Genomic DNA, 18,807 nt, shown 5'->3' with positions numbered 1-18,807 from the left:
CGAGGGTTGCGGGGGGTGCTGGAGCCTATCCCAGCTGTCTTGGGGCGAGAGGCGGGGTACACCCTGGACTGGTCGCCAGCCAATCACAGGGCACATATAGACAAACAACCATTCACACTCACATTCATACCTATGGACAATTTGGAGTGGCCAATTAACCTAGCATGTTTTTGGAATGTGGGAGGAAACCCCACAGAAACCCCGGAGAAAACCCGGGTACGGGGAGAACATGCAAACTCCACGTGTGATAATGTAACATATACATTATTACTGACTTAGAGTGAATGAAATGTGTTTCTGTGGTGGTTCACTATACATCACTTGGCCAAATTAGCAATACTAGATCAGAAGATATAGTAGCTGAGCGCATGTCAAAATATCGTATGTTTTTCTCCAAAAGATAAATATGAAAACATCTTTTCATATTTGCTTCTTTTATTCACTGTGGAGAAGAGCAGTAAACACATTTGTGAGAATGCTTATCTCCCAACATCTATTAAAAGGCCTGTCCTGCACAAATGCACGAATGTCAGGCTGCCTAAAACAAAGTGGAAGCATTTGTGCTGTGTGAATAATCCGCTGCTTTCAACCAACAGTGAAATATACACTAATTGGCCCAGTGTGGGTCATTAAAGGTCAACTTTTCAGACTGCGGGTGACACTGGGCGTCTTTCCGCCTAACAAATCCAAACACCCTGATGACGATGTCACACAAAGAGCAAATGAGCCATAATTAAGATAATGAAAGGTCACTTCGATTTCAACCTGGGAAAGGACACAGCTGCTCAAGTCATTTGCTGGAAGACTACTTTTTTATTATGATGGGGATTTTTAGACCAAGGTTTGGGTCAAACAAAAAAGGTTATCGAGTAGCTAAATAGTTTGGCAGCTTTGCACTGAGCTATGTAGCGCTGTGGTGAACTACAACCTACAACCTACATGTCCTCCTTTGTGGACTAGCTCTCTTTTCCAGATAAAGTTCTCTTCAGCAGACTTTTGGCTGTTGATGTAAATGTTTAAAAAAAAACCTTGGCGACTGCGGAGGTGTTGTTTCCTGCTGTTGCCTCAATGTTACACAACAACACACTGCCTTGGGATGTAATCCTCTTGCACGGCTTTCACTAAATCATTTTTCTCGTTGCCGCGGTGCTTTAAAAAAAAAAAAAAACCAAAAGAAATCCTAATTAGCCGACGCAGGCTGTGAAATTCTTCGCAATGGTTTCACAGGGTTGTGGCAGGCTTCACGCCGTTACGTGGCTCGGTTCCCCATCTATCCAGAAAAAGAGGCGTGCGTGACCGCATCTCTGTGACTGTCCCCTCCCAAGAGGAACGGCAGATGACACTGGTGGAGACATTTTAAGTCCTGGCTTTGTTGGAGGCTTTTGGATTAACAGATGGAGACACCCACCTCCTTACTCGCGTCTATTCCTGATACGTGTGAGTGCTCCATGCTCAAGATGTACCCCCCAGTGGGAGCGTCGGCGAGCGACGCTCTATACTGTGTGCTAGGACTCTATTAATATCTACGCTACATAATAAATGTATGTGTGATTTGCATGTACACTCGTCCATCTGGGGCTCCCCACTGTGCATTTTAAGATCATTCCTGGGTCCGTTATCCCGCACCTCCTCCAGCCTCCATCCTGGTCCGTTTCGCTGAGGCTGCCAGCAGCGCGGGCGTAGCGGCCAGACGGCGTGTGAGGGAGGCCGTGCCAAGCTTCCATGTTCCTTCCCCCGCTAATGCCCGAGGTTCTGCTGGCTTGTCGGCGTTAATCCGCGCATCTCGAGGTGGACACACGGCCAGCTTTGGCACTCACACTCGCAGCCGAGAGAGGAGGACCGTGACTGGGCTTGAAGCTTGTCACCTCGGGATTGATTTGCCACAGAAGTTCTTGTCTGGGCTGGTACTTTTATTCTTCGCTTGTTCTCAGATGAGACAAAGGGATAAGACAAATGTCACTCTCAAGGTAGACCTTGAAACCTTCAGTCCTTATCAGGTTCAAGGTCCAAACCCTGCAAGGTCTACAATCCAGTCCATGCTGGAATGATGTCAGATATTCTGGATAAGATAAAAAGAGACTCTAATCCAGGCTGCCATCTCATGACAAATCAGACAAGATAAAATACTCAGGCGGACTGAGGCTCCCCGCCAACAAACATGCAACATCAACGTCTTTGCAGCTCCGTTAGCTCAGCTCTGATGGATCGTAGATTAGTCAAACACACGTCAACATGATGTAATGTGGTCACAGTCGGCCCCACAATCTGGACACTTGCCCTCCTATCTGATAAGCCTTCGGAGCCACATGCTAACGACGCTCCAACAACAACAACGACAACAGATTGCCAGGTGTTGACGCCTCATATTCAGAACCAAAAACAAAACTCATCTTGTTTCTTGGTCTTAAAGCGACAAAACACTATTGGTGATACTATTCCACCGAGGAAGGTCACCTACTCGCCACATCCCAGCTGGGCAAAGACAACTTATTTGTCTTTATTATCTCTGAACCGGGAGGCCTTGGTAAAAGATTGATGTTATTTTCTCATGTCGCTTACCAGCAGATAAAAAAAAATGGCCAACCTTGTGTACTATCTCATAGTAAAGTATCTGTTCATCTGCAGTTTGCACTCACAGACGCTCGAAGGAGGTAGAGCATAATCTGATATCATTTTTGCTTGCGTTAGGCCGGGATTTGTAGATTCTTCTAGATTTTCAATATCATTCCCACTCTAAAGACGCTAAACACACTAAAGATCACAATCTATCACCTTCCTTTTCTTCCTTTTACGCTCTGAAAAACAGTACAGAATCGTTGGAAATCACTTGGGTGGTACCCTGAAACAGAGGTTGGCCCATTAGGAACCTGAGACAAGAAGCGCAGGCTTCTCTTTCCCCGGCTGTTTCATCCGGTTCCTCACGGCAGAGGTCTTCCTAGGCGGTCGGATGTCCGCTAAACACGTACCCACGTAGGCCTCTGGGAGGCAGCCTGAGACACCTATCGCTCTTCGAGTTTCTCTTGGATGACTATCTCTTAAGGGAGACTCCAGCCACCCTACAGAGGAAACTCATCTCTGCCACTTGTACCCGCAATCTTGTCCTTTCAGTCCCTACCCAAAGCTCATGACCATAGGTGAGGCGAGGAAGATAATCCACTGGTAAATGAGACCTTCTGGCTCAGCTCTCTCAATCCACCTGTTAATCTCGTGTTCCATCCTTCCCTCGTTCATGAACAACACCCAAAGGTACTTAAAGTCCTCCAGGATTGCATCCACAACCTGGCACTCCACCCTTTTCCAGGCCAGAACTGTGGACTCGGATTTAGAGTCCATAGACTCTAGAGATACAAAGGTGGGGAATTTCAAGTACTTGGGGTCAAAAATTCAGAACAATGGAGACTGAAGTTCTCATTGGGAGTGACCAGGATGGACAGGATCAGGAACGAGTACATCAGAGGGACATTACATGTTCGAGGCCTTGGAGATAAAGTCAGACGGAGATGGTTTGGACATGTCCAGAGGAGAGACAGTGAATGTATTGGTAGAAGGATGCTGCGTTTAGAGCAGCTATGATTGTAGTGAAGGAGGACATGAGGGGAGCTGGTGTGAGAGAGACAGATGCAGATGGAGGAGATTGATTTGCTGTGGCGACCCCTGAAGGGAAAAGCCCAAAGAGAAAGAAGAAGAAGACTCTTCCACTTGTATGACAATACAGAATGTTGAAATGTTGACGTCAGTGCAAGCATCGGTGAAATCCAGCAATGATTGGATGATATTACTGTTTGGTATCATGATGAACATGACACCAGGGGCCCAACGGTCCTTCACTGTGAAGATGGATGTGTTTGGACGGGTGATCGTTTGGGAACTTTCATTTCCTATGTTGTGCTGGTGCTGGTGCCTCGTGAATATTCCACTGTGACTCCACAAAATGTCAACATTTGGGGGTATTTGGCGTCCGGCCTTTGTGTCCGTCAGAGCAGCCTGACAGGAAGTGCTAATGAATGATTCATTCTTTGCTGCGATGACACCACAACCGGAGTGACGGAGGTGCCACCGCTACCTCACTGTGTGTGTGTGTGTGTGTTTATGTGGGCAGGCCAGTCGGTGGCGATGTCACACATTCTGCTCCTCCATCTGCTTGACTGGAGTTCACGCGCACTCAGCAGACGACTTCACGGAGAGCTTTTGTGTCTTTCCAAGTGCAAGCGGAGGAAATGTTTCCCAGTGTGACAAAAAACAAAGAAAAGTAGCTGGCTGCGTTATGTATACTTCCTCTTGATGTAAACATTGATGGGAGAGTCTTTAATGCATTATTCACCGTTCGACTGCACATTAACTTGCTTACAGCATAAACGCTCCCTTTTAACTTACCGGGAAACAATAGCGGTAATATTTGAGGACTTGCAGCGTTAGCAGCTTGTAAACGCATTTTGATTCGCCGCACGTTTTGTTGTAGTAAAAGTAAGCCACGGGGCAGATTTTGCATTTCAGCACTTATCACGCCATCCAGTCACACAGGGTACAGCGGATGCTAATAGACGCAATGCACAGAGCCCTGAGATGGGATTCGAACTTTTGGATTTCTGCAGCTTTTGGCAAAGCAAAACACATGAAAGCACACTCATCATTGTTACGTTAGACGGGAGGACATCCTGACTCTCGCTAATCAGAAAACAAATGAGCCTCCATTTGTTCATTTTCATGTAGCTCACTTAGAAAAACATCTAACCTGTCTAACAGTCCTTATGCCTGGTCGCAACTGTTAATTCACATGTCCACCATTATCTAAGGCTACTATACAGCATTTTAGTGAAATAAAGATATATGCAGATTTACACAAGGTCCTACTTCACTACATACTTCCATGCAGGATTTCTTTATTAAAAAGTAATGTATTTAGTTGTCATTTTTATGCATGTTTTGAAAGCACCTACATTGTTAAAAAGTAGTTTAATCTCTTTAGTCTCTCTATTAAGTCTAGTAACATGATGCATATTTTGATTATTTCATATTTGGTTTGTAGTCAGCTTTTTTTGCTATGTTTGCAAATACGGAGTGGCTGTAGATGGAACAGTCCCAAAAGTTGGAACATCACTCCACATGCTAACTGGCCACATGAAACCACATGAAATGCTTCATAGAGGTTTGGTGTGGTGTCTCCACAGGGGCGGAGCTACTGGCGTTGTACAACCATCCTGCTGTCCGGGAGGGTCCCGCCAAATACTACACGGTCAAGGTCCCTCTGAGGGTCCAGAGTTGCGACGAAGGCATGAAAGAGGTGGAGGCCAACTGGCTGGACCACATGACCCAGCACTTTAATAACGGAGCCTCGCTGGTCGACGGACACTTCCACCTGGGGGGCCTTAACGGTAATATGTGTGTGTGTGTGTGTGTGTGTTGTCTGGCTTGGAGATTCCTCCGAGTTTATGAGAGTTGTTTTGGCATCCAAGCTATTTCCTGTTTGGGTTCTTCCCACCCAAGGGTGTGTCGGGAGGCGGATTAGGAGGTTTCTTTGAAAGTAAACAACATCATTAATGACTAATTTGTCAAAGCAAAAGCCTCAACAAGCCTGTAACTGAAATAATGTAGCCAACACATGCGCCTCACAATGAAATGTATTAGTAGAATACTTCACGTTGTCCGGGAATGAATAGTTGAAACTTTTACACAACAAACATCTCAACTTTTGTCGATGTGTTGCTAGCAGCTAATGGTTTCAAACAGCAGCTCTGCTCGAGGCTGCATCCCCGTTGTCTCCGTGTCAATTCATGTCTTACATTTGTTCTAACTTGAGACTAAAAAAGCTCTTCTTTATCATCCAACTGCAACATTTCTTGCGGTTGTCCGTGATAAATCAGCAGTTTGGGGGCTTTTTTGTAGCAACACACATCTGTAGATGTGATCTCCCTAAAGATGGAAGAAATGAGTCAGAAATGAAATGAAGGCGCGGGCGCTGACTGTCACCAAATCTGCAAACATACAGCGCTACAGTTTCCTGTCGTGCAAAGCGGCCTGACTGGGAACTCTGGTAATTGGTTGGCACGGGTAATGCCTCTGCAAATCTCAGTCAGATTAACATTTTTTTTGGCATCTTTGACAAATACAAGTGGCTGTGAGCTGTTTCATTTTGCAGAAAAACTCCCAAAATCTAATCCTGACCAGCCATGACAGGTGAATTTCTGTTAATTAGGATTCCTTATTTATAAATGGACTATTTTCGTAGTTAGAGCATAGAAAACCTTTAATGACCTTCAACGTGTGTTGTTTTAACATTATTAGAGTCCTCTAGATATAAAATAGCACCCCTATAGTCACCTTTACAGTCGTATTACCCAATAAAGTAGACATATCGAGACAAAATAAGACATTTACGACATAAATAAGACTTGTACGCATATGTTTTGGTTCGAGGGGAGCTAAGCGGGGGGGGGGGGGGGTTAGCTTGGTGTGGGTTACAGCCCACACCAATGTGGTTTGCATATTTGGAAGTGAGCCCTGAAAGAAGGCATATGAATGATCGGTTTCACCAGCTCCATCCAGCCTGTGACTTCCTTATATGGGCTCGGGTACATGCTGAGTGGGACCAATCGGAGCAGAGTAGACATGCCCGGGGGCGGGCCGTGGGTGGCATAAATTAAAACAGACCGAAATACAGCTGACATAGGTGCAGATTCTGGAAAATCTAGAAAGCTTTCTGTGCTGGTTATTGTGTGTAGCTGCTCTATAGGAGTCCATAACTCAAAGCAAAGGGCCAAAATTTAAGCACAATAGGTCCTTTTTAAGAAAATATATATAAAAATAGACTGTATGTACATTTTGCTTAAATCTATACTTTGAACTTTATTGTTTATCATTTCTGTCAAAACCTCTGTCATAACTTCATGGAAATGAAAGAAAAAGTTTAGTTAAAGATCACCTGAAGATTTGGTGTAAAGCACCTTTATACAAAATGGTCTCCACGTTGCGTCAAACGCAGGTTGTTCCAGAGGAGCACTCCATGTCCCTGTCCTTGTAAACATGTGTTGTCATGGTGACGTGGCATCAGAGCACATTAGGGTCCATGTTTGCATACACACGAGCATGTGTGTGTGTGTGTGTTGCTGTGGCTACAGGTATTAGAAAGGTATCGAATTCCCTGAGCTTAAGCTGCGTGTTCATTCATACATTCATATTTTTGCACGCTGCACACACACACACACACACACACACGTTGTTTCCACTGACTCCCCAGAGTTAGGAAGCAACAGCACAAGTGGGAAGCGGGAGTTTGCCTTTGTCACTTGAACAGCTTAAGCTCTCTCCAGATCCGCAATGAGGATTTACAGCCTTTCTTGTGACACGCTCGGCTATTCATACGCACCACAGTCGCCGCTCCACAACTTCTAAATTTGGCCAAAGACAACAGCAGACAAAGTGATGCAGCCTACGTGAGACTCAACAGGACTGAAGTCATGGCGACTTGTGCGTGGATGTGTTTCTCTCTGCACATTCAGCAACCGGTTATGTTTTTTCCCCAGCTTTTTGACGTCTCACAAACGCAGGAAGAATGCACATCAGCTGGCGCGATCGTCCACCGTGGAGGCTGATTATAAAATCAATTAAAAAGCTGACATTTATGCAGTGAGATAATCCTTTTGTTACACATCAGACTGTGCAGGACTAACAAAGGATTTGCTCAGCATTAGCCGTGATCCACAAACGTTACTGACGCTGCTTGTTTTCTTTGTTTTACATTGTCTAGTGTAGGAAAGAAGCATCGATAATCGTGTTAGCGTATTCTGCTACACCGCAGCCTCAAAATATGCTACCTCTGCAAACCACAATATTGTAAATAAATTACTATTATTATTTTGCAAAGGCAGAATGTTGGTCTCTTGGATGAGTGTGTGGAAATGTACCTAATGAAGTGGATGATGTCATGTTAGAGCAGAGGTGGGCAAACTGCGGCTCATGGGCCAAAGAAGGCCCACCAAATTCCTTTTTTTAAACCTTTAACATTGAAACTGTAGCCGGCAACATGACTTGCGGTGCTATGATGGCACGCTTGAGTCGCCAGAAGGGTCAAATGAAATCTGTAGCTTGTACAAAACAGCGACCAACAACACATGGAACACAAAGTAACATAACTACTAACCATGTGGGCACAATACCCATGCCAAAACACCCATATATTCCTGCCGCAAGGCATGCTGAGTAGCATGTAGCTTGTAGTATATTTTTTGGTGTTTGTGGGATTTTTGCTTGATTGCAAAATATGATGAGGTCATCAGAGAAGTAAAGAAGGAAGAGTTAACATACTCTCGATATCCAATGTTTAATTGCTCATAGTTCATATTGTTGTTGCAGCTGGACTACCCAGCATGCCTTGTGGGCATTTGAAACAACAGCTTTAAATTGTGTCTTATGTGTAGCGCTTAATTGTTGTTCATCACACATAGTAGTAGTAGTAGTAGTAGTAGTAGTAGATTTAAGTGATGCGTCTTGTGTTTTGTTATATTATAGTAAAATTACTGGTATCTACAGACTACAAATCATGCCTTATAGTTATTTATACTTATAGTATAGTATACTTATACCTTATAGTATTTTACTTCATTTAGCCATAAATTAATAAAAATTTAATTTTGGTCCGTAAAGTCAAGACTCGAAAACACCTATGAGTTCATCTCCCAAGCAAAAAGTGCGCCAAAGAAAAGGAAAGTCATTACCATGGAAGTGAATGAATGACCATCATAAAAAGCTGAATGGACTTAGGAGTTAATTTAGGCATAATTCACGTAACGGTACAAAAGTGTGTTGGTAAACATCACTCCCAGACTCCTTAATAGTCACGCTGGACATTGAGTTGACAGCTCAGGCTTTTGGCTCGATGGCTGGCGCTCCTGTCTCTTCATTCTGCAGATCCGGGTTCGAGCCCAGGCAGAACATGGGGATGACTGAAGCAGTGGAGTTACAGTTACAACTTACTGCAAAAACAACTTAAAAGTGTACTTACATCATAGTCTAGGAAGGCGACTACTTACTGCTACTGTAGGCGGTGAGGAGTAGAAAAACTGCAAATGTCCAAAATGGCATGAAAGAGATTGCAAGTGCCAGACACAGTCTGCCCGGCAACACTGACTGCCAAACCAGAGCGCCTATCACACACCATCACAGGCGCCGGTCGTCTTGTCGGCCTGTCTGAAATATAGATAAGCTGTCAGGTCGTTGAGAAATCAACAGCTGTAACCTGTTTTGGGTTCACATGCTCACTCCAAACTACATGTGCAGGAAAGCCTAATGAAAGCAAAATGCATGCATATTTCATATTTTAAGTAGGATCTCACTATATACATTGAAAGTACAGTAAACCCTCATTCATTGCGGTTAGATGGATCTAGGCCGGACCGTGATAAGTGAATTTCAACAAGGAAATTGAATATTTTTGTAGTTATGGCATGTTGTTGCATGCCCTTAGACATGAAACAACACCGTAACGTTTTCAGTCTACAGTAACGTTTAGACTATTACCAAATATAGTAGACATAATTAGAGAAAATAAGACATACAGTATAAGACATGAATAAGACCCATGCTCATGTGTGTCGCAGTTAATGTGTTCCTAGTAGGGGAGCATGATGGCTGGTGGGCAGGAAGAGACGTCGGGGGTTCAGAGTTGATTTTTAGCTTGTCGTAGATAGGATTGGGCATCAAGTTTCAATTGCAACACAATGATATCATGCAAAGGAGGGTAAACGACCAACGTGATTCATGTTCAGGCATTCATGGTTTAGAAATAACCTCATCTTTGATACGTTACTGCAGACTTTCTATAAGACAGCCATCACAAAATGGTGGACCTTGATCCTGATACATACCCAGGTGGCGAGCGTAATTCTGAAATGTGACGTGCCACCGCATGACAAAACACAAATCATTCAAGTGGAAATATTCACCAAAGTCTGATGTGAGCACACAGGAAATAAGATAGCGTAACAGTACAGTATAGCATAGCAGCATGCAGTGAGTGTTCACTAAGGATTGTACGGATATTGTAGCAAAATAAAAATTCCTTCAATTCCTTCTCCGCGCTATGCTGCAGAGACCTTACTCAAAGATAAACAAAAAGAACAATTGTTTGACAAAAATCAATCAAATCCTAATGTCAGCTACAACAAAAACAAGATCATCTGAAGCTTTAACAGATGGATGTACTGTTGCAGCTTTTCATTTAAAGAAACATTTATTATTAGTATTTCAGAGAAAGTAGTGTTTTTTAACCCTTTGTGTTCATCTCATTATTTGTATTATTATTATTTATGTGAAATTTGGTCCTGTTTTCATTTTAACCATAACCATTTAGGTGTCAACTTAATTGTGTTGTATTGAAACAATAGGTAGATGTGTAGGGTTTGGGGACGAGTGGTTAGCATGCAGGCTACACAGCTATGAGACCCAAGTTCGATTCCACCCTTGGCCATCTCTGTGTGGAGTTTGCATCCCTGTGCATGTGTGGGTTTTCTCCGGGTACTCCAGCTTCCTCCCACATTCCAAAAACATGCTAGGTTAATTGGTGACTCCAAATTGTCCATAGGTATGAATGTGAGTGTGAATGGTTGTTTGTCTATATGTGCCCTGTGATTGGCTGGCGACCAGTCCAGGGTGTACCCGAAGACAGCTGGGATAGCCTTGTGAGGATAAGTGGTAGAAAATGAAATTCACACCTTTGCTGTGAAAAATTGCATTAACGAGCCTTTCTCAATTTTAATTGAAGACACTTGCACTAAGCAACCCCAAATCACGGAAGTCAAACAATAAATAACGTCTGTCTTATGCCAATATAACCGGTTATCCAATGTGGAAGTTTGGTACAAATAGAGGATGGTGCAAAAACAACTCTGGTTAACACCCTCATTTAAACTTAGGACCCTCCCTGTTAAACACAAAGGAATCGAGAATCGTTTGGAACCGAAGTGGAAAAGAGGGATCGGAACCAGGGTGGTAGAAATTGAAAGCCCATCTCTAGTCATGTGTTATGGCTGCTACAGGAGCCTGTGTTAGTATTATGATTAGTATGATTAGTATGTTCATATTTTTGATCATTTAAATCATAAAAGCCTGTTGTTCCGGCTATCAAGTCTGGTGCTTGTCTCACCAAGAAATTACTGACACCTAGTGGCCAAAGTAGAATGCGTTTTCTTAATGTCGTATATTTTACTTTGTTCATTCAGCATTTTTATGCTTGAAAATGCTGAACTTGAACATCAGCTTTCATCCAGTTAAGACATGCATGGATTTAGTTTTGTCTCTTAAAGATGTAAGCGAAGGAGAAAGACAAGCTGACTGTCGCCTTAAACGGTGATGTCCTGCTGTGTACTGCGCACACTGTCGCTACCATACAGTCCCTCAGTCTAGAAGGTTTGAAGCAGGAGGGGGCGGAGTTAGCACCAACAATGTCCGCATTGGAGCGAACCAGCAGATGTCTGAGATGTTTTCAAACTGAGAGTGCATTGGACCTTAATTGGGTTTTGGGGTGAGGAGGGGGAGGGAGGTACATCTATCAGTCCCCCCGCCTTCTGCCATCCGTCTATGCTCCTTCCTGTCGCTGCAGACACAGGCCTCGCCCCTCCCAACACTATTATTGTGGTCTAGTAATGAAATGTGGAGTGTCTTGTGTTGCGTCTGGGCTCCGGCAAACTGTATTAGTGTGTAAATGGCATGGCATTAATGAGAAAGCACTCAGCCTGGAAAACTGTGTGTGTGTGTGTGTGTGTGTGTGTGAGAGGTCACAAGGCCAGCAGTGGTTTTCTGTACAGGACGCCAGTCACACAACAATAAGCGATGTGGAGAATAAAAGTGTCTTTGTGCGGATGAGACTCACAGACGGGTTCAAGTATCGCTACACTCCGTAGTTTAACCGTATTGAAGCATTGCCAGCGTTCATCCATCGTCTCCTGAAGCTGGGAGCTTGATTGTTTTGACATCAGACACGTCTTCCCTAAAATCCCAGTAAAGGAATACCTCATCCTTTTGTGTAGTAAAGAGACTCTTAAGGCTCTTAATGAATCTGATCTTGATGACTTGATGTCATTTTTAAAGTACGTTTTGGACATTTGTATGCTTCCAACTTTGTTTTGAGACTTTTCTGTTCCCAATGCAAAAAAGCAAGCTCCATAAAGGCTTGCTTGGAGGAATGGAAGATCTCTAGAACAGGTCCGACTTTAGTGACACACTCCCAAAAGTCATCCCAGGAGAGTGGAAGCTGTTCCAGCTGCAAAGACTCCACACATGCTTCACTTCCTGGCAGTGTCGCGAAACTCATGTTGTTGTACAATTTTATAGTCTACAGTTGAAGGTGGAGAATTTTAAGTACTTGGGGTCAACAGTTCGGAACAATGGAGAGATTGTGAAAAGGAGGTGAAGAAGCGTGTGCAGGCAGGATGGAACGGGTAGAAAAGTGTCAGGGGTGATGTGTGATAAAGGAGTTTCAGCTAAAATGAAAGGAAAGTGTGGTGAGACCAGCCATGTTGTTTGCTCTAGAGACAGTGCCACTGAGGAAAAAACAGGAAGCAGAACTGGCGGTAACAGAGTTGAGGATGCTGAGGTTCTCATTGGGAGTGACCAGGATGGATAGGATCAGGAAGGAGTACATCAGAGGGACATTACATGTTAGAGGCCTTGGAGATAAAGTCAGAGAGGCCAGACTGAGATGGTTGGGACATGTCCAGAGGAGAGATAGTGAATATATTGGTAGAAGGATGCTGCATTTAGAGTAGCTATGGATGTAGTGAAGGAGGACATGAGGGTAGTTGGTGTGAGAGAGACAGATGCAGATGCAGGAGATTGATTTGCTGTGGCGACCCCTGAAGGGAAAAGCCCAAAGAAAAAGAAAACAGTAATCCCTGACCACTACTACTTATTTTTGGGCTTCACATAAAGAAATCATGCTGTTTCATGGCTAAACATCTCCTATTATTAGTAAAAAAAAAAACCTGGGGAGACAGAGCCTTCTCCATCGCTGCCCCCACCCTCTGGAACTCTTTGCCCCATTCACTCCATGCTTGCCCTGACCTTCCCAGTTTCAAAAACCAACTAAAAACCCACCTCTTTAAATCTGTTTTTAATGTCTAACGTTTTATACCTGACTGCTGTGCCCCCCCCGCGCTTTTACTCATGTTTTAACTGTGTATTAACCAATGAATGTTGTATTTTAACGTATCTTTTACTCTGTTTACTTGTTTTTATTCAACTCCATATTTTTATTTTTATTTTGAAAAGCGCTATACAAATAAAATGTATTATTATTATTTATTATTAAATGTATGTATTATACCTAAATTAAGCCTTTTCAAGAAATGAACTAAAATACCAATAAAGGGCAGGCAGACGACGCATTTAAATACGTTTTGTTATGTACTATTCTACACTGGTCGCTAGGGTCAGTAATTTTACTGTAATGTTGGGTGAACCACAGAAGCACTAGACGGGATTTCAGGTTTGAATGATATCACAACAGACACAAAAATCCATACATTACAGCAACACACACAAGCATGAGTCTTCATTACTGTCTTAAATGGACTAGAGGGCTCTAATCTAAAATATACTTATATATAGGAGGCCATAGAGGCTAGCAGGCTAAGCCACGTCGACATAATCCACGCTGCTCGCCCGTTATAATTCCACTGATCATAATATATGAACTTGTGGTCACGTTGCTGCCAGTTTTTTGCATTTTATGCATTATGATGATGTATTTGTATGATGTATACTGACTTACAGTAGATGAGGGTCTATTTTTGCAGGAAAAGAAAAGTGTGACCAAAAACTGTGAATGTGTGGGGTTGGTGAATATGTTGTCTTCCTGTGTACAGATGTGCTCCCCAAGTCAGTGGAGAGCGTCTTCGTGTTCCAGGAGGCAAGTGACAGCGAGGTCAACACCACATATGACGCCATCGTGGTGGAGCAGTGGACCATCATTGATGTGAGTAGTTATCAAGACCTGTGTGGAGTTTTTCCTCTGTCATATTTTTCAGGTTTATGGGGGTAAAAATCATCCACTTGCACTTTTTTGCCATCATCCTGCCGCTTGCAGCTTTTGCTGCCTTTTTATTGGTTTTAAGGTGGCATTTGTTAATTGCTGTTAAAATGCTACAGTACATTTTATCGACATGGAGGACACCTTGTGTGTGTGTGTGTGTGTGTGTGTCGTCAGCTGTAAACAAGTGCTTATCTGTTCCAGATTACATCTGTCCCCAGCAAAGGTTTGCTGTTAAAATGGATTTGTGTCCAATGTCGTTTAAAGGTGTGTTGCTTGTCTTGGTGTGCTGAAGTATATATGTAAGTGTGCATGTGTATGTGTACAGATGCTATCTGGGTAATTGAATTTAGACTTTTCCAAGTGTGAAAGGACATTTTCTTGGCCGTATGATGGTCGGGTTTTGCACTGACCGACTTAACAAGCTAATGTAGGGCTCGGTCCAATCAGCTGGCCATTTTGCTAGTGAGGGTGAACTGTGACGTTTGTTTACATTCCAAGGTCAGCTTTTACCAGCACATAATATTCTTTTACTTTAACATTTTCAGTGTTTTTTTTCCTTAAGTGTACCGAGCATTTCCTCTGTGCGTGATTTTTATAAAAAGCGGAATGCAAGTTTAGAGCACTCTCTTTTCTGTGCATCCTAAAGATATAAAAAGAGCTAAAAAGAGGCAGTTAAGAATGCACTATTCCGTCTACAAAGCCTTTGGAAAAAAAACCTCCAAAAAGGCAAGTCAAGTTTATTTATAGAGCACAATCCATACACAAGGTAACTCAGAAAAGAAGGGTAAAATTATCCATCCATTTTCTATACTGTTTATCCTCACTAGAGTAGCACGGGTATGCTGGAGCCTATCCCAGCTGTATTACATGATATAATCAATGTACCTGTTTCTATATGGTCACAGCATGTATTTAAACCATAAAACCTTGGAGGTTTTTGGAGGTGATTTAATAGCGGGCTTTGCATGTGGAATAGGTGTGTCCCTTTACATGCATTAATGAGTTGCCTCTTTTTAGCTGGAGGGAAAGACGTGTGTTAAAAAATATTTAAAAAGTGCAGGATTTGTGAAGTTTTTTTATTAAAAGATACTACAGTGCCCCCCCCCAACCACTGGGATCCAATATCATTTTAAAAGCCCCTGATCCCACATGTCCTGTTTGGTTGAAAGGAACTCTGGTGCATGTATTGTGATAGTACGGTTCGCTGGTGTGACACAGCATGATAGACTATTTCAGTGGTTAGGAAACTGTTACATTTTCATACTGTTACTGCTCTGCTCTCTCCATGTGTGTGTGTGTGTGTGTGTGTGTGTGTGTGTACGAGACACTGTCACTGTTTAAAAGCATATTTTAGAAGCTTTTCATGAAATCTAAGCTGGTAAATAAATCCCTAAAGGCATTTTGTTATGAAATATTTTTGTTAAATAATATGTCACAAAAGGTGTCCAGTCACGTCCTTACTTAGTGCTTCCCAAATGGTGGGGCAGCCCCTACTGGGGGGGACGGTGAAGTGCCAGGGTGTTACGACCCAGGGTCGTAAGTTTGTGTTTGTGTTGTGTATATTGGTGGCTGATGGCCCAAATGGAGGCAGGTGAGTGTGTTTTGCGAGGATATTTTGTAAATGTAGAAATAGGTGGAAAAGCCCATTATTAGTATGAGCTTCAGTCTTTGCTTTTTTCCCACATTTATGCTCTTATTTCATTAATTCATTCATAAATTCATTCATTTTCTACCGCTTATCCTCACGAAGGTCACAGGGGTGCTGGAGCCTATCCCAACGGTCTTTGGGCGAGAGGCGGGGTACACCCTGGACTGGTCCCCAGCCAATCACAGGGCACATATAGACAAACAACCATTCACACTCACATTCATACCTATGGACAATTTGGAGTCACCAATTAACCTAGCATGTTTTTGGAATGTGGGAGAAAACCCACGCATGCACGGGGAGAACATGCAAACTTCACACAGAGATGGCCGAGGGTGGAATTGAACTCGGGTCTCCTAGCTGTGTGACCTGCGCACTAACCACTTTCTATGCCGCATGTCCTCCAATGAACTGCTTTGCTCAGACACAATGAAGAATGGGAAACTTCAAAACTCATATTGGTACTTCTTTGTATATTTTTAGGTACACTTTGAGTGTTAAGTTACTGTGTGATGAGTTTTGTGTTTTTTGCAAGCATAAACATGGCTAAATAAACTAATAGATATAGACATGTTTTTGGAATGTGGGAGGAAACCGGAGTACCCGGAGAAAACCCACGCATGCACGGGGAGAACATGCAAACTCCACACAGAGATGGCGCTGCGCGCTAACCACTCAGATGTCACTCTTATTTTAAACTTTAAATTTTTCAACTCTTGTAATATTTTGACATTATTCCCATATTATAACATTTTCCCCAACCTCATTTTCCCAAAGTTTATCAGAATATTAAAGTTGAAAAAGAAACATTCATTAGTTCTTAGTTTGACAACACTGCAGTTTTCCATTTGTGGCCGACTTTGAAAAGTTGTAATATAAAACTAGAGGTAATGTTTCTACAGCATGTATAAATGTGTCTAAGATGAATGGGTGCTGTGACCCTATCCGGAAAGAAGCATTCAGCAATGTTCTTTTTTTTTTTTTAATCATCAGCATTGTTCATCGCTGCGTTTAAACGTGAAGCTCAGCTTTGTGGACGATGACTATCACACACGTTCTGAGTGAGTGAAATGTAATAAATAACATTTGTTGTGTGAAGAGGATTCACGAAGCAAAATGCAATAAAAGTTGTTTGAAAAAGAAAAAAAGTCCAATTTAATGATAAGAAAACAAATAAATGGAAAAAGGCTAAATGGGGGTCCAACAAATAGATTTTGTCATATGCCAGACAAATAACAAATGTCAAACCAACAAATATTTAAAAGTCTTTCAGCTAAATAAAAAAAAAAACACAAGCCACAAGCGGAAGCAACAACAAAAAAATCGAAAAACATAGAAATGTCAGGCAGAGGAAATAAACGACAAAAGCGGACGTGTTCGGCAAGTAAAAATACTTCAAATGTCATAGCAAAACATATTTAGGACAGACGTCCTCGCTTAGATTGCAGAAGCTGAGCAAGTCGTTAAGTCTTCAACTTTACGTTGTTTGGACTTTCACTGGCTTTTGTTTAAGGGTACATCTGCTTAGTTAGTCAAACACTCTAGTCGACATTCTTTTTTAGAAGATCCTGCTGCTGCTTTGGCATGAACTTGACTGCTTGTAAACATGATTTTAACCCTGAAGTGGGGGAAATTGTGTTTTACAATACCAGGGCCCATGTGGACTCAGCTGATGGCTGCTAATTCCAAACATTCATCAGCGCGCCCTCCCCTTCTGAGGACAGACTGGCGGTGTCCAGCTTTGCATGTCTCACATGTGTCCTGTGTGTGGTATCTCCGTCTTCTGTGGCGGAGGTTACACAGACAGCTAGAGGCTCTTTTGCAGCGTCGTTGAGAGAAGGAGAGGTCGATAAAAGAAGCAACGACTCTGACCTCCAGCTAGCCAGAGAGTCTCATAATGTTCAAAAATCAATGGAGTTCATTTTCAAAGCCTGGTTCTGAAAAGATGAATTGCAGCAAAGTGTAGGAAGCCTCATATAAGAGCTGAGAGGTAAAGCATATGATGAAGGTTCATCATAACACTCGTGTCCAGACCAGGACTTGTTTTGCTCGTTTTTTCAAAGCAGTCTGCCCTCATTCTGATTGGATCAGGTCTTAAAGCTGGACATACTAAAAACCAGAAGCATGGTTTGCTGCTGAAACATTTCCAGTGATTCTACAGAGGCCATTTAAAACAGCGTTGCCCAACCTTGCAAATTAACACTAAATGTCATCCAATCTCACCTTTATGCATTCCCACATAGTATGAGCATTTGGGAGCAAATATGAGGTGAAAGAAAAAGGGATGTACATTCATACATCCCTCTGTGCATCGGACAACATTTGATGGTGCATTCAATGGCCGTCAAAAAAGTAGGACAAATCGCAGCTCGCATTAAACATTCAAAAACTGTTTCTAATTAATAGAAATTACAGTGATGTAATACAATAATATTTACTGTAATGTAATGATTAATTGATATGTATTTTTTATGTGTTTTAAAAGAGAAATAAAATTACATTGAGTTTGCAATTTTGATTAAATGTTTTATGACAATTGCCCTACGTTTTAGGTATTTTCATTTGTACACTTCATGAAGGAAAGGTGCATTGAGGCAAATTTTGTAATAATCATCGTTTCTGAATGTTCCTATGTAGGCTTTTCTACTCCCAAACATTTAGAATTTAAACCAGTACCATAAATAAACAAATCTTATTTTGAGCTGACACTGTAATAAAAAAAACAAAACATGTTTGTGACAGTATGAGAGGTCTCACTCATGTTATGCTCCTGTGCTAATAATAAAGAAAAATAGTAATACAAAAATATGCTTGCAGACTGTATTGTTTTAAATAATGGCCCATTGTTCCGAAATATATATCCCTTTTCATAAAATTAGACGTAATTATTGTTGTAGTTGCACATGGAATCGTTTACCACAGAAATTTCCCCTACTTATTATAGATAAAAATGTATTTCTATCTGCGATTAATTGTGAGTTAACTATGGACAAAAAAAAGTGATTAATCACAATGAAATATTTTAATCGATTGACAGCCCTAATATTAATATATGAGTATGAATATATGATCGGTGTAAGGGAAGCTGTATTGCAAGGTTATATTATTATTTTGTTGAACATCTGCAAAAATATTC

At 42.1% G+C, this 18,807-nt stretch overlaps 1 protein-coding gene across 3 annotated transcripts in view; it reads left to right on the top strand.

Annotated features, from left to right (window-relative positions):
* Positions 1-18,807, top strand: part of LOC131105214 (raftlin-like) — an 87,988-nt gene that overhangs the window by 55,744 nt on the left and 13,437 nt on the right. For all 3 annotated transcript variants that reach the window (XM_058053101.1, XM_058053100.1, XM_058053102.1), the window contains 2 exons: positions 5,169-5,372; positions 13,857-13,966. In XM_058053101.1, the coding sequence (XP_057909084.1) occupies positions 5,169-5,372; positions 13,857-13,966 (314 nt within the window). The remainder of the gene's footprint in view (positions 1-5,168; positions 5,373-13,856; positions 13,967-18,807) is intronic.

Source organism: Doryrhamphus excisus, chromosome 17 (assembly GCF_030265055.1).
Source record: "Doryrhamphus excisus isolate RoL2022-K1 chromosome 17, RoL_Dexc_1.0, whole genome shotgun sequence".
Lineage (NCBI taxonomy): Eukaryota > Metazoa > Chordata > Actinopteri > Syngnathiformes > Syngnathidae > Doryrhamphus > Doryrhamphus excisus.
Note: the sequence above shows the minus strand (reverse complement) of the source record. Positions and strands in the feature narration are given on the sequence as shown.